Source organism: Hyperolius riggenbachi, chromosome 5 (assembly GCF_040937935.1).
Source record: "Hyperolius riggenbachi isolate aHypRig1 chromosome 5, aHypRig1.pri, whole genome shotgun sequence".
Lineage (NCBI taxonomy): Eukaryota > Metazoa > Chordata > Amphibia > Anura > Hyperoliidae > Hyperolius > Hyperolius riggenbachi.
This window is the reverse complement of record NC_090650.1, coordinates 29,426,086-29,448,136: the sequence shown is the minus strand read 5'-3', so window position 1 is coordinate 29,448,136 and position 22,051 is coordinate 29,426,086. Positions and strand designations below refer to the sequence as shown.

The following is a 22,051-nucleotide window of genomic DNA, read 5'->3' as shown; positions in this document are numbered from 1 at the left end:
GAAAAATATTTCTGGGGAGAACACTGCCCAGGCTAGATTAAGACTTTTATAATGCAAGGTACACACTCTGCAATCCTTAACAGGTTAGACAATAGATGTGATATGCACATGCAATCTACTGAAAAACAGAGCATTCCCAATCAATATTTCTGATCAATTTTCCCGCTTTGAGGGGGGAGGAGTGTTTTTGAGAAATTTCAATTGGCCGTGGTTATAAATTCTGATCAATTTTTCACAAATTGGTGAATGGTGTAGGATAGGGTGCACATTTCTTGATTTACAGACAAGCTATTTTTTTATGAGTTTTTAAATTTTTTTCATAATTGGAAATAATTGAACATGTGACACATTGGTCAGATTTTTCAAAAGTCACAATCAAGTACATTTCAATTCTAACCATAAAAAGTGTACAGATTAACTTTGAAGAAATGAATAGGTTTTTTGAACGGCCTGTGATAACTCATCACCTACCCGTTGTCTTCTCAGAGGCATCTCCGCTGTGTGTCTCGGAATCAGCAGTTTTGGAGTAGGAATCTGTCAGCCATCCCTCTTCGAATCCCTGCGAAGCTTCTGTATAGAAAAACAAGGACATTCCTGAGCTCAGAAATGTGGACATCATCTCATTCAAGGATAGTGGTTTGCAGAGCAAGCCATCTAGCGCATATAGCCATGCTTAGTACATTGCTGCAGGGTGCAAGCAGTAGGTACAAGACTGGGTGGGAGAATCTTGGGACGCCTGCAAAACATGTGGACCAGAAACTGACTCAAGTGGCATGCAATCTCCCCATTATTATTGCTATAGCACTGACATTTTGTGCAGCACTTTACAGAGCGCATAGTCATGTCACTGACTGCCCTCAGAGGAGCGGACGGTCTAATCCTACCATAGTCAGTATTATTATGCATTTATATAGCACTAACAACTTCTGCAGCACTTTACAGAGTACATTTTCCAGTCACTGACTGTCCTCAGAGGAGCTCACAATCTATGGTAATCCTTCCTAGGGGACTGCAGATACACAGATTCTCAGCAAAGATGGCAGCGAATAGGAACGTTAATGAGATGCAGATAATTCTGATTGGATGCAGGACTATGCAAATGTATGCACCTTCAAAATAGACCAATTGAATTCCATTTCAGTGGGACTAGATCATTTTCAAGCTTCATACATTTGCATAATCCTGCATTGACCCGGAATTATTTGCATCTCACGGAGTATCCCTAGAAGCAAACAGCTGCCTCAGCCAAGTTTCCCTCTAGACTAGAAGGCCTTAAGCACAACTGTAGTGAGAGGGATAAGGAGGCTGCCATATTTATTTTCTTTTAAGCAATACCAGTTACCTGGCTATCCTGCTGATCCTGTGTCTCTAATACATTTAGCCACAGCCCCTGAACAAGCATGCAGCAGATCACTTATTTCTGGCATTATGGTAAGATCTGAAAGATTAGCTGCATGCCTGTGAAAGTAGCCTAAAGGATATGTGTACCCTAAACATACAATATGAACCCCAAACTCACCTCCTATACTCTGCAGTCTAAATACAGAATAGAGAAGCGCTATATTCCTGGCTCCTTCTGCCCTCCAACAAATCTTTCCCCCCTCCCCTCATCAGTAGGGATGACCACAGATATGCTTATTATTCAGAGTTGATGCAAATTTATGCAGCTTGAAAATGGACCGTTTTAAACCTGGGTTTAAATTGATTGGTCCAGTTTCAAACTGCATATATTTGCATAATTTCAGAACTATTTGCATCTCATTGATCATCCCTACCACTCATTGCTTATTTGAATCCCACACTTGTGATCCTTCTGGCAACAGTTGGTTAATAGGCGGAGCTCAGGGAGGGAGAAAGGGGCGGGCACAAGTCATGCCTCCAGCTGAAGTTAGTGGGAAGACTCAGACATTTGCACACAAGTATATTTTTACACTCAAGACAAATCAATCACTGAGGTATCAGTTGCGAGTGAAGGGTTGCGGTAAAAATACACATAGCACCAAAGGAGTTCATCGATCTCGATCTTGCAATCAGACATGCGGTAAGTACACAGGCGCGGGTAGTAGATCAAAGCATTAGATTGGCAGCATTGCAGCCGAGGAGCACAATGATCAGTTTAGAGTGGTGTATGACTGAAGACAGAGAGGCACCTGCTTGTACAAAAGTCTCCGTCTGTAAGGGAGGGAAGAAGCCAGCGGAGTCACCAAAGTCCAACAGACAAGTCTCAGATCCCACGTCTACACAGAGGAGGAAGGAGAAAGTCACCACTGGTCCACCAAGTTACCGTTCATCCATTCAGCTGCTAAGATTCTACTAACAAAACTGGACTCGGTGCTGCAAAGCATTGCATGGCGGTCACCTGAAACTACTTCAAGATGGTTTGGGGTAACAGCTCAGTAATATATTCATTGTACAAACATGCTGCTGGGTTCTATTATGTTCCATGGGGAAAGGGGGGGGGGAATAGTAATGAGCTGTGGACTAATTGATCTAAACAATACTTACCAGTGGCTTCTAACTCTGTCCTCTGGCCATCTGTGGCTGCCCTGGCTCCGCCTTCACATCAAGGCCGCGGTGGTGCTGCACCCACACAAGCACAGCCACGCTCTTGCCTGAAGAATGTGATTACTGGTAAGCCCTTGTCTGTAATTTGTTGGATCCGCGCTTGTGACTGGGACAGGAAGTCGGCATGGGAAGCCTTGGCATTCACAGGCTTCCCTCGTAGGCAAGAATGGGTTTTGGTCCCAGAAGTTTGTCTTGGCTACACTTTAACGGAGAACCCCTCTACAAATGCTAAACTGTCAGCCATGTCATGAATAATTATTATGGGCAAAAACAAAACTGTGTGTAGGTAGCTTTGCTTAGCTGAAGGCACAAGGCATATATTCCCCTCAACAACCAATTAAGCATAAAAAGTAGTGTGAGCGTTGGCAACTTCAATGCCATCAATTCACAAGGAAAAAAAGTCGTTGAGTTTTTATACAGGGAGCTCGGATTTGAATAACGGCCGGCATTTACCTTGCACCACCAACAGCTTTCTTTTTTGGCCAGCTTTAGACTCCTCCTTACGCTGGGCATACACTGCTCGTTTTTGCCGCACGATTCTCCCGTTTGATAGTTTCGCCGCTTCATTCTGCAGTCAATTCTCTTATCTGCCGCTCGTTTTTCTTATCTTTTTCTATTCACTGCTATCAGGAATCGAGCGGCGAAACAATGGCTCGGGAGATTGGACATGTTGGAAATTATCTATCGAGCCATCTTAATGGCTCAAAAATGAGCCGTGTATTTCCAGCATTAGTCTTTAGTAATTATTAGGAATACAGATATCAAACCAACAAATGTTGATGCCGGTGATACTTTTAAGGACTACAATGTACCTGGTTTATAGTCATTAAAGGTATCACTGGAATCAACGTTTGTTCGTTTGAGGTCTGCATTTCTGCTCCTCTACTAACACCGGACCACCCTTCACGTAATTATCAGGATGTCTATAAAAGAAGATATAGCAGCACTGATGGCCTGTGTGTCTCCCCCCTCGATACTGTACATTTCCTGCCCCCTAAAGCTAAATACTATCCACCCGACGGAGGAAGATGGATCCAGCGACGTCTCCCTGACGAGGAGCATTCCACGATTTATCCACTGTGATGGTAGTTATCCAAACGCAAGGCTAAACGACTGGTGATCGCACGCCTGCACCCACACAAACTCATCTTTCAAAATCACCTGTTGAAAAAAATAGTCAGGAAAATCATGTTGTGGGTATGGGCCTTAAAGTGAACACGAGGTGAGAGTGAGAAGGAGGCTGCCATATTTGTTTCCTTTTAAACAAAAACAGTTTCCTGGCAGCCCAGTTGATCTATTTGGTTGCAGTAGTGTCTGAATAACACCAGTAAGTAACAAGCATGGCTGGCTGGATAGTGTAATGGTTAAGGGCTCTGCCTCTGACATGGGAGACCAGGGTTCGAATCTTGGCTCTGCCTGTTCATTAAGCCAGCACCTATTCAGTAGGAGACCTTAGGCAAGTCTCCCTAACACTGCTCCTGCCTATAGAGCGCGTTCCTGTGGCTGCAGCTCTGGCGCTTTGAGTCCGCCAGGAGAAAAGCGCGATATAAATGTTATTTGTCTTGTCTAGCTAATCTTGTCAGATCTGACAATGGCCTCAATTCACTAAGATCATGTTGGAGATAATAAGGCAAGAGAAAACGTACCACCACACAGTAAAAGAGTTCTTATCTCTTCATTCCTTAAGTTACCTCCTCTGTAGTTAATTTACCTCCTCTGTAGTTATTTTCACACACAGTTAATGAACAGCCTGTCTTTAACTCTGGAGTTATTTTAAGGATTGAAGAGTTAAATTAAAGACAGAAGAGTTAACTTTAGTTTGCCTGAGGTAAAAGGTTTCCTGAATACTACATGCCTTATCACCATGGTGACCACTCTAGAAACGTTATTAAAGACAGGAGATAAGCTTAGTGGATTGAGGCCAATGTCAGAAACATCTGATCTACTGAATGCTTGTTTCAGGGTCTATGGCAAAAGTATTAGAGGCAGGATTAGCAGGATAACCAGGCAACTGGTATTAAAAGGAAAATATGGCAGCCTCCATATAACGCTCACATCGGGTTCACTTTAACAGAGAAAACTACGCTAAGGCATTGGCAGCCTCCTCCCCTCCCCCTTCCCTTCTCTCTGGCTGCACCGGGCTGTGATTTATCGGCAGCATGTGGTGCCTGTGCTTTCCAGGCCGGGGATGATGGATGATGTGTCAGGCCGGCTCTGCAGCTGAGCCAGGTTATATATAGAATCGGGGTGACAGTCGTGTACCAGGAAGACGCTCGGTGTCTCTCATGGAAGGGAAGATCTGTGCAGGCTCAGGGGGAAGAAGCAGATCCGCCAGGACGTCTTCATCCAGCTTTGACCCAAACGGATCTGAAATACAGCAGATAATATTACCAGCTCGGATCAGACCCCGGGCCAGCAGCAAAGCTAGGTATCTGGGTCACCAAATCTGACCACTAAGAAGCTCCTGATATAAGGGGAAGAAAAAAATTAAAGTAAAAGCTCGATCACTTTACAAATAAACTCATGTAGACGTGTAAAAAGAATGAAGTCCTCACCAGTAAAGTATGTAAATGGCGTACAAAGCTGGGATCCCTGCAACATATGAGATAAATCGCCGCCGGAAGACTTGGGTGCAGGATACAGCCGGTATATGGCTGATCCTGCTTCTGCACAAGTCCGGACCGTGTTAATTACTATTCCCCCTCCAGGTCCACGTGGATGGTGGGGAATTATGTAATTCTGCTTCCAGCTATTGCTGGCGGCAGAATTAGTGTTTCTAAATGCAGCTTCAGCTCCGTCTGACGGCGTTGAAGTTACTCAGTGTGCGCTGCTATAACCATAATTAATATTACCGTCCAAGGTGGCGTCGGCTGCGCCCAAATCTCCTGCGCTGGATTCGCAGTATCCGATCCCTGTAGCACAAGGCCTAAGCATAGGTTATGGTTACAGCCACAGACAGATTAAGATGTGGTGGGACTAAGGACAATCAATTAGATGCAAAGTTGATGCAAATGTATGCAATTTTTTTAGTGCAAATATATGTCATTTGAAAATGGGTCCAATCAATTTAAACTGAGGTTTAAAATGATTGGTCAATTTTCAAGCAGCATAAAAATTGCATACATTTGCATCAACTCATACATAACTGCATCTCACTGATCATTCCTAGTGGAGAATAGCATCAACCAAACCCCTGGTCTCTCCCCAGGCCCCACACACCTTAAAGTGAACCTAAAGTCACAAAGAAAAAACGAGATGAACTCACCTGGGGCTTCCCTTAGCCCCCTGCACACGATCGGTGCCCTCGCAGCTCCGCTGTCCCAGGACCCGCCGGCGAGCACTTCCGGTTTAGCCGTCACCGGCCGACAGGCATGGGAACGCGAGTGATTGTTTGCTTTCCCAGCCAGGAGGCCGCAATAGCAGCATAGGGGGCGATATACAGGCTGGGAACGCGATCACTCACTCGCGTTCCCATGCCTGTCGGCCGGTGACGGCCAAACCGGAAGTGCTCGCCGGCGGGTCCTGGGACATCGGAGCGGAGCTGCGAGGGCACCGATCGTCTGCAGGGGGCTGAGGGAAGCCCCAGGTGAGTTCATCTCTTTTTTTTTTACTTTAGGTTCTCTTTAAGGTTTCCATTAATGGTACATTTTCCTTAGAACCAATTTTTCCATCAGATTTTTACAATCTGAAAACCAAGCCGTACGTGGAGAAAAATTTGATGTAAAAGGATTCTATGGTCAATTGGAATAGAACATTTTGTTGATCGAAATCTTTGCCATCGTATTTGGAGTGAAAGTACGGTTTATTATTGTTTATATAGGGCCGACATCTTCCGTAGCGCTGTACAGAATATATGGTCTTGTCACTATCTGTCCCTCAGAATCTAATCCCTACCATAGTCATGTCTATGTATCGTGTAGTATAGTGTGTGTGTATCATGTCGTAGTGTATGTATCGTAGTCTAGAGACAAGATTTATGGTGAAGCCAATTAACATATCTGTTGGTATGTTTTCGGTATGTGGTAGGAAACCTGAGTGCCTGGAGGAAACCCACACAGATAAGGGGAGAGCACACAAACTCTATGCAGATGGTGCCCTGGCTAAGATATGAACCGGGAACCCATTGCTACAAGGCGAGCGCGCTAACCACTACGCCAACATGCTGCCCAACGGCACGGTGCGGTCAATCAATAATCACCTTCCAGTTACTTTCGCTCCCGCAAATCTAATCAAAAGGTCGCACCTGAACAAAATATTGCCATGTTAATGGGCACCTCAAGGTGCATGTGGATGATCTGGCTCTCTGGTTATTTGTCTTATCTTGACATTACTTAGTAGAAGGGAGACCTATGGCTTGATAGCCAGCAAAGGCAATGAAGGATCAAATTCATCTGGGAAATTTGGAAATGATACTACAGGATGTCTTGTAAGGAAGTGCCATGTACAGGTGGAAGTGCAGGCAATGACGGCTCTGGACAGCTGCCCAAAATAATTATACTGCATTACATTCCCATTATCTCAAGTACAAGCTCATGGTACCTCTCTCACTTACACTTCAGCAGCTAAGACAGCGGGATTCCCATGCAAGAGGCAAGCAGTGGTGGTGCCCTTGGGGATCTCCCTACTGATATAACTGCTAAGAAAGGAATGTACCATTCAGCGCACTGGGCTATACATAACCCACCAGAGCAGTCCCAGCAATACTACAACACTGTCCTCTCTGCTGCTCCCAACCTCCTGCGAGTCAAGCAACGAACAAATATCACAGCATTACCCCCTGAGGGCTCGTTTCCACTATCGCGAATCTGCATGCGTCCAACGCATGCAGATCCGCACATGTAATACAAGTGGATGGGCCTGTTTCCACTGTAGCGTTGTTGAGGTGCGTTTTTTTCAGCGTGAAAAAACGCACAAAAGAGCCAACGATTTCGCCTGCGTCGGGAATCCGTGCGAATCGCCGCTAATGTATTTAATAGTAAAAACGCATGCGTTTGTTACATGCGTTTTTACCCGCGATTTCGCGTGCGATTTCGCACCTTTTTCAATTTTATTTAGCCCTGGCAGTGTCATGGTTAATTTCGTATGGCACCCTGCCATGCGAAATCGCAGGCGAAATCGCGGGTAAAAACGCATGTGGAAATGCATCCGCATGCGTTTTTACAAGCGTCGGAATGCGGCCGAAATCGCGTCGCAACAGTGGAAACAAGCCCTGAAAGGACAACTGAAGCGAGGGGAATATGGAGGCTGCCATATTTCCTTTTAAACAATATTTGCCTGGCATCCTGCTGATCTTACATGAATCACACCTGAAACAAGCATGCAGCTATTCCAGTCAAACTTGAGTAAAATATCTGATCTGCATGCATGTTCAGGGTCCACGGCTACAAGTATTAGAGGCAGAGGATCAGCAGGACAGCCAGGCAACTGGTATGGTTTAAAAGGAAATCTAGCAGCCTCCATATCCTTCTCACTTCAGTGGTCCTTTAACGAGCAGTGTGTGGCAGGAATCTATTCCAGCTGAATCAATTCTTTTTACTTCGGAATCAAATCGATCACTTTGGAACAATGCGTGGAAATCTGTATGTATATGGATGGCTTAAGTTTCAATGCTCTTGCCTGACGGCTATCATTTTACTGCATTTCCAACTGCAGGGCACTGCACTGCTTATCCTCCTCCCTCACCTCTCCACAGACCACATGTTGCTCAGCTACAAGCCAAACAGCAATTCTGTACAGCCCTAGTTCCTAAACTGCAGCTAAAGATCATATCTTGTGATGACTGTAAGGGTGTTCATAGCTTTCTGTTCACCAGTATAATAAGGAATCGGAGATTCAATGACAAGCTTACATAGATGACCAGTACAGAGTCACAGCAGGACAAGAGAGCCTGCCCAATCCAGCTTACAGTCCCAATTACATAGCAAAAGCCGATCAGGAAAGAGCACTACAGTCTGCCCCTTCCATGCAGTGGCAAATCAACCAAACATGCTGTGATTTCTGGAAGACCAGGGTATGAGAAATAGAAGAGTGTCTATAGCAGCCAGTACTGTAGCACTACGACTGAGCAGAGCCTTCTCTCCATGCTTGGTGTGGAATGGGCTATTTAACTCTTCCTGTGCTCCCCAGTGGCAAGCCTTAAACAGAACAGTGAGAGATTTTTCTTTTTATTGCAGACGTCACACAAACACTGGGGAGCCAGTGGGAAGGGTTACAGTGCGATTTTCGGATCAATACAGTCAATCTGATTCGATTGATTAGGAGATTTTTGTCCATTAACTGTCCCATATATTTTTGATCATTTGTACGAATCTTTTGTAAACGAATGTTTGCCGAATCGTGTCGTTCGCGGCCAGCTTTAATCTTTCTCAGTACAGGGTAGGGCAGGTTCTAGCTCTGTTCTGGGGAAGGTATTTATATAGCACTGACATCTTCTGCAGCGCTGTACAGAGTACCCTATATACTCGAGTATAAGTCTAGAAATTTAGGTCTGACTCACTTAATAGAAGTATAGGTGTCGACTTATACATGAGTCACGGGCAGCACTGAGCACCCTGAGTAATGTGTGTACTAATAATGACCTTCCTATTTGCAGCAATGTAGCCAGCGGTAAGTGACACTTTCTTGATAAAGGAAATGCCAAGAAAACACAGGTCTGAACGTCCTGGCCACGACAATTACCAAGGAAAGGGGCAGGGGGGAAATACTGGGCTGCAGGAAGGGGGAGTGAATAACTGCTACACTTGGGGGGCCTGAAGCAGTTATTGGCTGCACTTAAGGTACAGGAGGGGTTAATGGCTGCAATAATGTATGCAGTGCAGTCATTAACCTGGGCCCCAAGTGCAACTGTTAATGCTTTCTGGTCCCCTACAGCAACCATTAAAGGAATACTGTAGGGAGGGGGGGGGGGGGGATGAGTTGAACTTACCCAGGGCTTCTAATGGTCCCCCGCAGGCATCCAGTGCCCGCACAGCCACTCACCGATGCTCTGGCCGCGCCTCCGGTTCACTTCTGGAGTTTCAGACTTTAAAGTCTGAAAACCACTGCGCCTGCGCAGCCGTGTCCTCGCTCCCGCTGATGTCACCAGGAGTATGTTGCGTAGGTCCAGTACAGTCTGTGCCTGCACAGTACGCTCTGGGTGACATCAGCGGGAGAGAGGACATACGCAGGCGCAGTGATTTTCAGACTTTAAAGTCTGAAATTCCAGAAGTGAACCAGAGGCGGGGACGGAGCATCGGTGAGTGGCTGCACGGGCACAGGACGTCTGCGGGGGACCATTAGAAGCCCCGGGTAAGTTCAACTCCTTTTCCTCCGACCCCTCTACAGTGTCCCTTTAACTTTGCTGGGTACACTTAAACCAGCTTAAGAGGCAGGGCTGTGGAGTCTGTACAAAAATCTTCCGAATCCGACTCCTCAGTTTATGAAACCACCGACTCCAACTCCGGGTACCTAAAATGGCTCCGACTCCTTAGTCTAATACTTATCAGGGCTGTGGATTTTGTACAAAAATCATCGGACTCCCGATTCCTCAGTTTATGAAAACGACTCAGACTCCAGGTACCCAAAATTGCTCCGACTCCACAGCCCTTTTAAGAGGGTCGAATATTGGAGTCTTACATGACGTGGACTTGTATGCGAGTGTATACTGTATATATTGTCTTGTCACTAACTGTCCCTCAAAGGGGCTCACAAACTACTCCCTACCCAGTCTCAACCAACATCGCTAAGGATAGGGAGCTCAGACCTGAACAACTCAGACTGTGTGCACAGCCTGGGAGTACGGATTGATGGGAAATTAAGCTTTAGGAATCAAATCTCAGCTGTTGTGAAACATTCCTTCTTTCACCTAATATTGCAAGGATTAAACACCTCATTCCTTCAGAGGATCTTCCAACCCTAGTTCATGCCTTCATCACATCAAGGTTGGACTACTGCAATGTCCTCTACACAGGCCTGCATAAGAAAGACCTATGCCGCCTGCAATTAGTACAGAATGCCGCCGCAAGGCTGTTAACGAGCCAACCCCGCTATTGCCACAACACCAACCCCGTGCTTACTCCACTGGCTACCGATAAAATGGAGAATTTTGTTTAAGATTGGCTTACTGACATTCAAATCCTTGCACAATCTGGGCCCTGGATACCTGAAGGACTTGTTGCAACTGCCCCTACACTTTAGAACTCCCTGCCACACCCAATCAGGACAGCTCCATCCCTGGAAGCATTTAAGTCTAAACTGAAAACCTACCTCTTCAGTCTGGCATTCATGAACATCTGACTTTCTCCTCTGTAACACAACCCAGCCTGCAACCCTGTATTGATCTGAGACACAACTATGCACTTTGAGTCCTATGGGAGAAAAGCGCTTTACAAATGTTATTGTATTGTACCATAGCTATATGTCTATTGTAGACTAGGGGCCAATTTAGGGGGAAGCCAATTAACTTTTCTGTAAGTTTTTGGGATGTGGGAGGAACCTGGAGTGCCAGGAGGAAACCCACACTGACAAGGGGAGAACATGCAAACTCTGTGCAGATCGTGCCCTGGCTGGGTGCGAACTGGGGACCCAGCACTGCAAGGCGAAAGTGCTATCCCACTGCGCCACAGGGGAAGGTACTCCAATCTCTGTTGGAAGCAAGAAACTACACATTACTGCACTGAAAAGACAAAAGATGGGCAATCTTGCGCTGCTCAAACACCTAGGCTGATGGCAGATCGCACACTCTTGCAGCTCCTGTAAGCCGGGTTGTACAGCGAAGCTTGATAAACAAAAGAACAAAGGGAGAAAGGAGCACTCCGTAGTGGGTTATCCTGATTTTAATGGATAAAACCAATGCGCATACAAATTGCACCTACTGGATAAAAAGCATTTCAGGCATAAAATTGGGCTATACCAGCCCTTTCGACACCATCAACCGGGGTAACCTGGGGACAGCTGTGGCCAGTAGCGATCCTGGTCTGGACGCATTTCGGCGTGTCCACGCCTTCGTCAGGTGACGTTACCTGACGAAAACCTGGACACCGAAACGTGTTGTGACGGTATCCAGCACACGTCGAGCACCACGGAGGGCACCTCAGGTCCACCACACCATCCAGACCAGGATCGCTACTGGCCACAGCTGTCCCCAGGTTACCCCGGTTTGTTTATGTCAAAAGGGCTGGTATAGCCTAATTTTATGTCTGAAATGCTTTTTATCCAGTTTGCATGCAATTTGTGTGCACATTGGTTTTATCTATTAAAAGGGTAACACTACGGAGCGATCCTTTCTCCCTTTGTTCTTTACATTATTGCACTGCAAGTTTGTAAAACTGGTGCATTGACATTCAATGCAAATTTACTGTCATTTTCATGTATTTACCATAATAAAAAAAGCTGAACTTTGAAGTACTTCATAGCAATTCTCACCAGCGTGAGCAAACAATTATCACCAAGCTCTGTAAACAGCCGCTGTAGCTGGCAGTGCAGGGAAAGGCAGCAGAGCAGGATGGTGTATTCCCCAGTGTGATGACAAGGCACAAGCCACCGGGCCCATGGCAGAGATTAGAGCAGCAGCCATGAAGCATAAGTGAGAGTGCATCATCACTCTCTCCCAACTACATGACCTACTTACAGCGTGCCAGCAAGCGGGGCGCTGTGCTTATGTAAGAGCCATCTATCGCTCCCTATTCTCAGGCTCATCCATTTACATTCAGCGGGAAACCTTGCCTAATGAACGCTGCGCATATTTCATGCTTCGCTTCTCTAAGTACTGAAGGTAAGTCTCTGGAGGGGCCGCTTCCCAAACAAATAAATACAGAAGAACTACTTTCACGCACTACATGTCAGCACCGGAACGCTGTGTTCACTGACACTTCCCAGAGGCCAAAACTGGAACAGGGTGACTGTGCAGAGGTATGACCCTGAAACTGCATGTCCTCCCGCAGCCGGCGTCCAGCTATGGTTGGGGCTTTGCAGGCACATCTGTATCATGTTCGCACTGTACTTAAAATGTATGAGTAAGGGCTCTTTCCCACTATGAAACGCGATCGCAATTGCGTTTCAATTTCCACCATGCGATTGTGCGACTATACTCCGTATAGTAGAGCTCAACTGTAGGCCTGAACGATTTTAGGAAAAAATTGAATTGAGCGATTTCTGTCCAAAATTCCGATTTCGATTCGATTCACGATTTCCTTCAAATCAAGCTTTGTTCCCCCCCCCCTTTGTGCCTGTCTGTTCCCCCTCTGTCCCCGTCTTTGTGCCCCCTTTGCCTCTTCATGCCTCCTCTGGGTCTCTCTCTTGCCTCCTTTGTGTCTCTGTGCCCCCTCTGTGTCTCTCTTTGTGCCCCCTCTGTGTCTCTCTTTGTGCCCCCTCTGTGTCTCCTGTGTCTCTCTCTGTGCCCACGCTGTCTATCTGTGCCTCCTCTGTCCCCCAAGCTGCATCAGTTCTGGACATAGCTTCAAGCATGAGTCCAGCAATGCCCATCTATCGACTTTGCCTCCTGCAGGCTCTAATGCACGGCATACTTCCTGTATATCATGTGACATACAGGAACCCGAAGTTTTGCCAAGCACAAGAGGCGGCAGAGGGCGATAGAGGATGGAAGGTATGTCCAACGCTGCGGGCACTGAGACTTTGGGAAAGTTAGAAGGCGCTTCTTCAAACTTCCTCATGTGGAAATGACGTGATCGCGATATTCGCCGCTTTGACGATTCTGAAATTGTGATCTTGGTGATCGCGATTTCAATTTAAATTCGATTTATCTTTCAGGCCTACTCAACTGCATCCAAAACGCGATAGGACGACGATGGCGCTTGGACCAAAATCACATCACAATCGAAACGCACTAATGGAAATAGCTGCTGCCGTTTCCATTAGTTTAGTGTCCCTTGCGGTTTGCAATCGGAATCAAATGGCAAAATCGTAGGGTAGTGGAAAAAGGCCCTAACAACCTATTAAAGCAGGAGTGGAAAACTCAATCACGTAAGGGGCCAAAATATTAAACAGTCTAAGTCATGGGCCAAATTGTTATTAAAATTTAACATGTATTGCACAGTCTCAAACGAAATGGCGTAACTATAGCAACCCTGAGAGGGCCTGCTCCTCCCCCTTCTGCAGAGTACCACAGTTGAGTAGTTTGATATTTACCTGTTCCAGGGCTGCTTCAGATCTTCTATGATATTTCAGACAGACACATGCTCTATGCTGCATACCTCTGGTTTCTGAGGCAAGTCACATGATCGGGAGGTGGTGGTAAGGAAGCAGAGCGTGCAGCATTATGTTGGGCTCACTCTAGACCACCAGGGAAGCTATACTGGAGGTGAAGCGCTAGATCATCAAGGAAGCCATCAGGTGGAGGGAGGGGGAAAGCATTAGACACCAGGGAGCTCTAGAGGAGGGAGGGGCCACTAGAAACAAGGAAACTGTACAGTTCCCTGGTGTCCAGTGCACCCTCCCTCCCCTGTACAGAGGAAGGAAGGTGTCACTAGACACAAGGAAACTATATAGGAGTGGGGGTGTCAGACACCAGGGAACTGTATAGGGGAGGGAGGGGGGTCATTAGACATTAGGAACTGTATAGGGGAAGAAGGGGTGGAGCATTAGACACTAGGAAACTTTATAGGGGAGGGAGAAGGCCACTAGACATTGAGTTTGGCTAGACTAGACATTTATTTATATCAGTATTTATATAGCACCATCATATTACGCAGCGCTGTACAGAGTATATCGTCTCTTCACTAACTGTCTTTCAGAGGGGCTCAATCTAGACCCTACTATAGCCATATGTCTATGTATCGTGTAGTGTATGTATCATGAGTCTAACTTCTGTGCATGTTTTTGGGAAGTGGGAGGAAACCACAGTGCCTAGAGGAAACCCACAGACATGGGGAGCACATACAAACTCCTTGCAGATTTTGACCTGGCTGGGATTCAAACCGGGGACCCAGCGCTGCAAGGCAAGAGCGCTAGAGCCTACAGAACAGCATACACCGACTACACGAAGACAGGAAGCGGCCTACAGAATATCATGCTCTTTCCATTGGAGGAGAGGCAATGTCAGAGACTGCTTTGGACATTCATGAAGGGTCGATTGTGCACACTACAGAACGGCATGCTTTCCCAATCAGGCTCAGAGACAGAGGATGAATTATCTGGTGGTGGAGTGGGGGGCATGTTACCTTTGCCCCAGGGCCCCCACTGGAGCTTGAACCAGCCCCGAGTGTCACAATAGAGAATAGCATGCTGTACTAATTAAAGGATGGCCAGTGGCACACTATAGAACAACGTACAGTAGTACATACTACAAGCGATGCAGTATTAAAGAATACACACTACAGAACAGCATATGTGACCCTTTGGAGATGCAGTGAAACATTAACTACTGAACTTGCTGACAGCCTCGTACTTGGACGTTAGGGAGCAGATGCCAAGCTCACAAGGGCACCGTGCAGGTAAAACCATCCTTGTAGGGGCTTCTCATCTGCCTAACACATTGGCAATAAACGCAGAAAACAGATCTGTGTGTTTAAGTAAACTATGTTAATCTGTAAGCAGAGCATCTCCCCAGATCAGTCCTGGAGCAGCTGTTGATGGCGCCTGTGCGCTGCGGCGTCCATGTTTGTAGCTCCTCCAGCTGACCGGCCCGGTCTCCCAGAATAGCAGCAGTGCTTGCCTGCACTCAGCAATGTCACATTCACTTACTGATCAGGAAAATGGCTGCGAGCAACCGGCAGAGGAAGGAGAGCTGGCAGCACAGCTGGGTATCAAGGATTGTTTGCGTCTAGACAGAACATGCCCCTGTGCAGAGCCCTGTGAAAGGCTCACCAATGTGTGGCTCATATGCTGAATTATTGCTGGAGAACACTGTACAGAGCAGACCATCCACATCCCAGGGTGGTATCCGCTAGCAACATTACTTTCAGTAGGGAGCAGGGAAGATATATATTTTATTTTATTTTTTCGGGGGGGGGGGGGGGGGGGTGTCCTTGTACACCCAGTTTTCAAGATAAATATAAACAAGAGATTTCACATTAGATAAACAGAGGCCGTCAGAAAGATGGGCACACCTGGTATGTAGATTACTAGAATTAGTTGTAGTGAGCTTTAAAGACACTAAGGGCTCGTTTCCACTATAACGAATCCGCATGCGGGCACTGCATAGGCAATACAAGTGGATGGGACTGTTTCCACTTGTGCGTCGTGCGGGTGCATTTTGGTGTGCGGGGGAAATCTGCACGGCAGAGCCGTCAGATTTCGCGTGTGGCTGGAATGAGGGCGAATCGCCCGCAATGCTTTTAATAAGGAAATCGCATGCGGTTTTCCCCACGATTTCACGTGCAATTTCGCATGTAATGTTATGGAAATTTACACAGGCAGTGACATGGTTAAATTCGCCTGCTTCTTAGCTATGCGAAAGCGCATGCAAACAAAATCGCGGGGAAAACTGCATGCAAAAACGCATCCGCATGCGATTTCGTCCGCGGTGGAATCCAGGCGATTCCGCACTGCAACAGTGGAAACGAGCCCTGAAGCAGTAAAAATTATATATATATATATATATATATATATATATATATAATAATGAATTGGTTGTGTAATACAGATAATTACTAGAACCTTAGTAGCAAAGAAAATATTCTCACATTTTTATTTTCAGTTAGTTTTTTTATAACATTGCATCATTCTAATATCTGCAGTTTACACACTACTCAGCATTCTTATTTTACAGAGCAGGTCAGTGAACTCTTGACCTGTCCTCTGCAGAAGAAAAAACCAATACAGTCCCAGACACTTAAGATAAGTTTTAGAAGACAGAGCTCTCTGCGACTTCGAAAGTCGTGGAGCTCAATGGCCCTTCTGCATATAAAAACTGGAGATTAACTCTTCCTGTACTGGAAACAATATTAGAGTTGTGTCTCTGCTCCTAATGTTTTATTTCTTAGCTGTACTACACATACACATTATTAATTTTTTTTTTTGTTTCAGTGTTTCTTTAACCTCCTTAGCGGTAACCCCGTGCTGGACACGGGGTAAGCCGCCGGAGGGTGCCGCTCAGGCCCTGCTGGGCCGATTTGCATAATTTTTTTTTTCAAACACGCAGCTAGCACTTTGCTAGCTGCGTGTTTGGTCCGATCGCCGCCGTCCGCCGCAGATGCGCCGCTACCCGCTGCTAAACAGGCCCCCCGCATACCTCTTGCGCAGCCTGGCCAATCGCCACCAGGCTGCACTATGGGGTGGATCGGGACTCCGTGTGACGTCACGACGTCGGTGACGTCACTCCGGTCGTCGCCATGGCGACGGGGGAAGCCCTCAAGGAAATCCTGTTCAGAACGGGATTTCCTTATGGGCAAGCGGCGCCGGCGGCAATCGGAGGTGACGCCGCAGGGAGGGGGGAAGCATGTAGCTAGCGCTAGGCTAGCTACATGCTAAGAAAAAAAAAAAAAAAAAAAGGTTAAAAAAAAAACCCTGGCGGCCGCGCAGCCGCAGCTATCATACCGCCAGGGGGGTTAAAGCACACCTAAAGTGAGATTTATATGGATGCTGTATATTTATTTCCTATTAAAACAATACCAGTTCAGCGTTATCCCCAGAAATTTTTTTTCCAGCCGGGCGGTAGAAAAATGTAGCCAGATGGGGCATGAGGGGAAAATGCAGGGCAGCGTTTCTCTGCACAGCTCTGATGAGGAGGAGGTGTGCCGATGATAGCCGGGTGGTCACTAAAATTAACCGGATGGAGCACCCAGCTAAAAGAGTCTGGGTAGAACACTGCAGTTGCCTAAGGGCTCGTTTCCACTATCGCGAATCTGCATGCGTCCAACGCATGCAGATTCGCACATGGTATGCAAGTGGGTGGGCCTGTTTCCACTGTAGCGTTGGTGATGTGCGTTTTTTTCAGCGGTAAAAAAACGCACAAAAGAGCCAACGAATTCGCCTGCGAGTGGAATGCATGCGAATCGCCGCTAATGTATTTAATAGGAAATTCGCATGCGGCTATGGTATGCGAATTTTCATGCGAATTCGCATGCGAATTCGCATAGGTACCAATGTAATTCAAACAGGCAGTGACATGGTTAAATTCGCATATACCCTCACCTATGCGAATTCGCATGCGAATTCGCGGCAAAAAACGCATGGGAAATCGCATCCGCATGCGATTTCATCAGCGGTGGAATCCAGGCGATTTCGCACCGCAATAGTGGAAACAAGCCCTCACTGTCCTGCTGATCATCTACCTCTGATGTGTTTAGCCATATACCCCTGAACTAGCATGCAGATCAGGCACTCTGACTGAAGTCTGACTAGATTAGCTGCATGCTTCTAAAGGTGGCCACACAGATTTGCAGCAGATTCGACCATCAGATAGATTTCACACTAGGAACAAATTTCCAATAGATATCACTTGCCCCCCCCCCCCCCCCCTTTTCACCTGGGTCCCCCGGTCCCTGCTTCTCCTCCAGCTACTTTGCGCAAAGTAATGAAAATGTTGCTATGCGGCGAGCGGGAGCTTACCTTTACTTCTTCTGCTCGCCACCACCTGCAATGCCGCCCTCTATACTTCAGAGGGCGGCATTGCAGGAAGTGACACAGCAAGTGGAGGAAGTAAAGAAGGTACGGTAAGCTCCCTGCATAGCAACCATTTAATTACTTTGCGCAAACTAACTGGAGCGGTAGTGGGGATAGGGGACACAGGTGAGGGCTGCCACCCCCGTCCTGGCTGCTATCACCCTCCAGCATGGCGACCCCCTCTCTCCCCCCCTCCCCCCCCCCCCCCCCCAGGCTGTGACACAAAAACGGATCAGTTACCAAATTTGCCAGTGTAGACGGGGATCCGTTTTCCCATTGCCTACCACTACCCCTGCGTGTATCAGGGTCCAGATCTGTTGTGTGAAGATGCAGCCGATCCGGACCTTCCGTTCAGGTTTTGAAACCGGGTCCCTGCAAACGCAGACAGATCCGTTTTTTTTTCTTGGGTGAAGACGGCTGCTATTTTTAACATTGATATCCGCGGCTCCGTTTTTCATCAGGGCTGAAAAACGTAGCCACAGATACGTTTCCGGTCCTAGTGTGGACCAGCTCTAACACTGTGTACTTGGTAAGCCTTTCTGCCGGAAGCACATACCAGAACAGAGTCGACGAGCCTTGTTCTCAAGTCCAGGAGTTTGCAACTTCTACAGTTTATGAATAATACAGTGCAAATTCCCACGAGCAGAGCCCAACAACTGCAGATGTGTTAGGCACTGTCATCACTCTCTTAGGTGTAGTACATAATTATGTTTTGTGAATGGTGATGACATCTTCCACAAGGCTTTACACAGGGTAATCTGTAACTCTATGGAATGGTACAACAGAAGGACATAGGAAAAACACTTGAGATCTAGCCTGCTTTAATGAATATGTATCCCCTACTTTTGTAAATGAACATAGTGAGGAAGGTACAGCTGTAGAGGATACAGCATTACACTCAGTGATCGCTGCGTCAAGTCTGCAACAATCTTAATTTTATGGCACAGAACAGGTATGAATATATCCAAAATCGTGTTAAGTGCTGCACTTTTCATTTCCTTTCAAAACCAAAAAAAAGTTTGCCTTCTTAAAGGAGAACTGAAGTGTGAGTTATATAGAGGCTGCCATATTTATTTCCTTTTAAGCAATACCAGTTGCCTGGCAGCCCTGCTGGTCTATTGGGCTGCAGTAGTTTCTGAAGTACACTGGAAACAAACATACAGCTTATCCTGTCAGATCTTAAAATGTCAGAAACACCTGATCCGCTGCATGCTTGTTCAAGGGCTATGGCTGAACATATTAGAGGCAGAGGATCAGCAGGATAGCCAGGTAACTGGTATTGCTTAAATGGAAACAAATATGGCAGCCTCCATATACCTCACTACAGTTCTCCTTTAAAACAGACATTGGCTATCATTCATAAAGGTCCAGTCGGTAGTGCGGGAAAACACCGTTCTTCTCCACAATCGGTACTTAAGACTTCAGGGTGGTCATTCATAAAAAACTTGCCTGTTGCGATACAAGTGCGGAGGTTTTCTGGAGAAAGCTGGCGGTAGCGTTGCGGAAGACATGCGGAAACATAAAAGATGCCCGATTCCCTCCGTGCGCTCCTCTGTCTGATGCTGCTTGGGAGGTCCGTCCCATTCATTTACAAGTAATCCGCCCGCCTATCGCTACTGTTGAGCAAGCGGTATTTTCCTTCCGGATACCGCTTGCTCTAATCTTTATGAATGGATGTGTTTGTTACTTTTTCTAGATAAATCTAGAAAAACTCCGCACAAGGCGGAAATGTATCGCTCTGTCAGCTTTTCATGCGGAAAGAGCCTTTATGAATGGGGATTTTGGTGAGTGTTCTGTAAAGTCACCGGTATTAAGCATTTCCGCATGCGGAAATGCTTTATGAATGATAGCCTATTTGTAATTATTCAGGTTGGAGTGAGCATAGGATATCTCCCACAATGCATCACTGCTGAATATGCAAATCATCCTTTATTGTCCCTGTAGTATAGCCACACCTCCAGAACCGCTGGAATGCAATGATGTGTCAGCTTGTTAACTGTACAGAGCCACAATAGTCCAACATGCAGACTGTTTCAGATTGGTGGATCCTCATCAGTGCATGGCATGGATTAATGGGGCTCTAGTAGGACTTGAGATACCCAGAGTTAGGGCTATGGAACAGCTTCCTGCATGACAGTAGGAATGGTCAATTAGATGCAAGTAGCATGGTGCTGACCATCTCCATCTTGGTGGTGTAGGCGTTCGCTCTCTCGCCTTGCAGCACTGGGTCCCTGGTTTGAATTCCAACCAGGGAGCTATCTGTACAGAGTTTGCATGTTCTCCCCATATCTGTGGGGGTTTTCCCCAGGCACTACAGTTTCCCCCAACATCCCCAAAACACACAAGTTAATTGGCTTCCACCTACATTGTCCTAGACTACAACACATGCGCTACACGATACATAGACACAGGACTATGGTAGGGATTAGATTGTGAGCCTCTCTGATGACAGCTAAGTGACAAGGCGATATACTCTGTACAGTGATGTGGAAGATATTGGCGCTATATAAAAATACTAAATAATAATAACCTCTAAACTACAGCAGCAAATCAAGAGGTTTTCCTGATTGCAACAATTGCCACACCCACCATAAATGGTGCTCAAAACTTGAAATCTCCCTCAGTAATTTATCCTATTTTCTTTAGAAAATATTTAGACAGTTGTGGTACAAACACCCATTGAAGAAAGGAAAAGATACGTTTTCAGGAATTATACTAGGGACGGTTTAATAAGCTGATCATTGTTACTCTCCACGTTCTATTTTAGGATGCAGCTCAAGTGTCACAGCTCCACACGGCACTTGCTGAGGGGGGAGGGGGAAGGGTCTTCACTGACATGGAATGAGAATCCAGTATAGTTACCATAGCAACCAGAACTGCGCTCTTCCCCCTATTACTGCCAAATCTAATCAGGGTGACAGGACAGAAAACATTCCTGCGGAGCTGCATGTAAATATGGCTGGAAAGAGGGGGTAACACAGCTGAGGTGCATCCAGCCATGTAGGTCTCATTCTCTTTCACACACATACATCGGACATGCTCAGCCACGTATGTCACACATGCATACACATACAGGCACTCATGTGCGAGCTTAGCAGCAATCACAGCCATCCAGCTCACACACAGAGCACAGTGACCAGTCAGGTGGTAATAATGCTGCTAACACAGGGTCAGTGATGGAGGTCGTAGAGCAAGGCTGTCAAAGTCAATCACACAAGTGGCCAAAATCTAGAGACTCTGAAGACTGTTTAACAACTAGTTTAAAACGCCACATTCCCCCAGCAGAACGAGGCTTTTATAACCCCCAAATCCGAGGGCAACAATCCACGACCTTCAAAGTTGTGGATTTTGCTGCCAGGGGAGGCAGAGTTTAGCACTGTAGCTCTCCCTCCATTCATGCAAATCTGCCCGCGGATCTCCGCCTCTCCCCGCCCCTCTCAGTGAAAGAAAACAGAGAGGGGCGGGGAAAGGTGGCGATCAGCGGGGATTGACGCGAGTAGAGGCAGAGCTACAGCCCTAAGCTCTGCCTCTATCAGGAAGAGCTCCCTGGTTTCTGCCCTGGGGATTTGGGGGTTATAAAACACTCGTTCTGCCGCAGGAATGCGGCGTTTTAGCAGTGACCATCTTTAAGCTAAATAAAAAAGGTAAAAACTAGTTTTTAAAATGACTTTAAGAGGCCCAGTCACTGGCCGATTTCTGCCTCAATCGATGGCTTATTCAACTGCTCTAATCGAATCGGGTAGAAATCGATGTAACAGGAAGTATGATCGATTGCAGATTTGATCGATTTCTGACCAATTTCGATCCATTTGCTCGATTGGACCAGATGGAAAATCTAGGTCAATCGGCTGCTGCAGCAGATCGATAGCCCATAGGGTTGCATTGAATCGAAATGGTGAAACATTGCATTTTGATCGATTTTCTATAGATTTCATTCTGAAATCTA

The 22,051-nt window shown here is 46.5% G+C and overlaps 1 protein-coding gene across 21 annotated transcripts in view; it reads right to left on the bottom strand.

Moving 5' to 3' along the window:
• The window catches only part of LOC137518061 (microtubule-associated protein 2-like), a 261,526-nt gene that overhangs the window by 113,805 nt on the left and 125,670 nt on the right, over positions 1–22,051 (bottom strand). For 16 of the 21 annotated variants that reach the window (XM_068235275.1, XM_068235281.1, XM_068235285.1 and 13 more), the window contains 3 exons: positions 4,828–4,932; positions 2,151–2,237; positions 472–570 (listed from right to left, as the gene is read on the bottom strand). In XM_068235275.1, coding sequence (XP_068091376.1) covers positions 472–570; positions 2,151–2,237; positions 4,828–4,932 — 291 coding nt within the window. The remainder of the gene's footprint in view (positions 1–471; positions 571–2,150; positions 2,238–4,827; positions 4,933–22,051) is intronic. The other 5 variants (XM_068235292.1, XM_068235295.1, XM_068235293.1 and 2 more) reach the window with 2 other exon arrangements.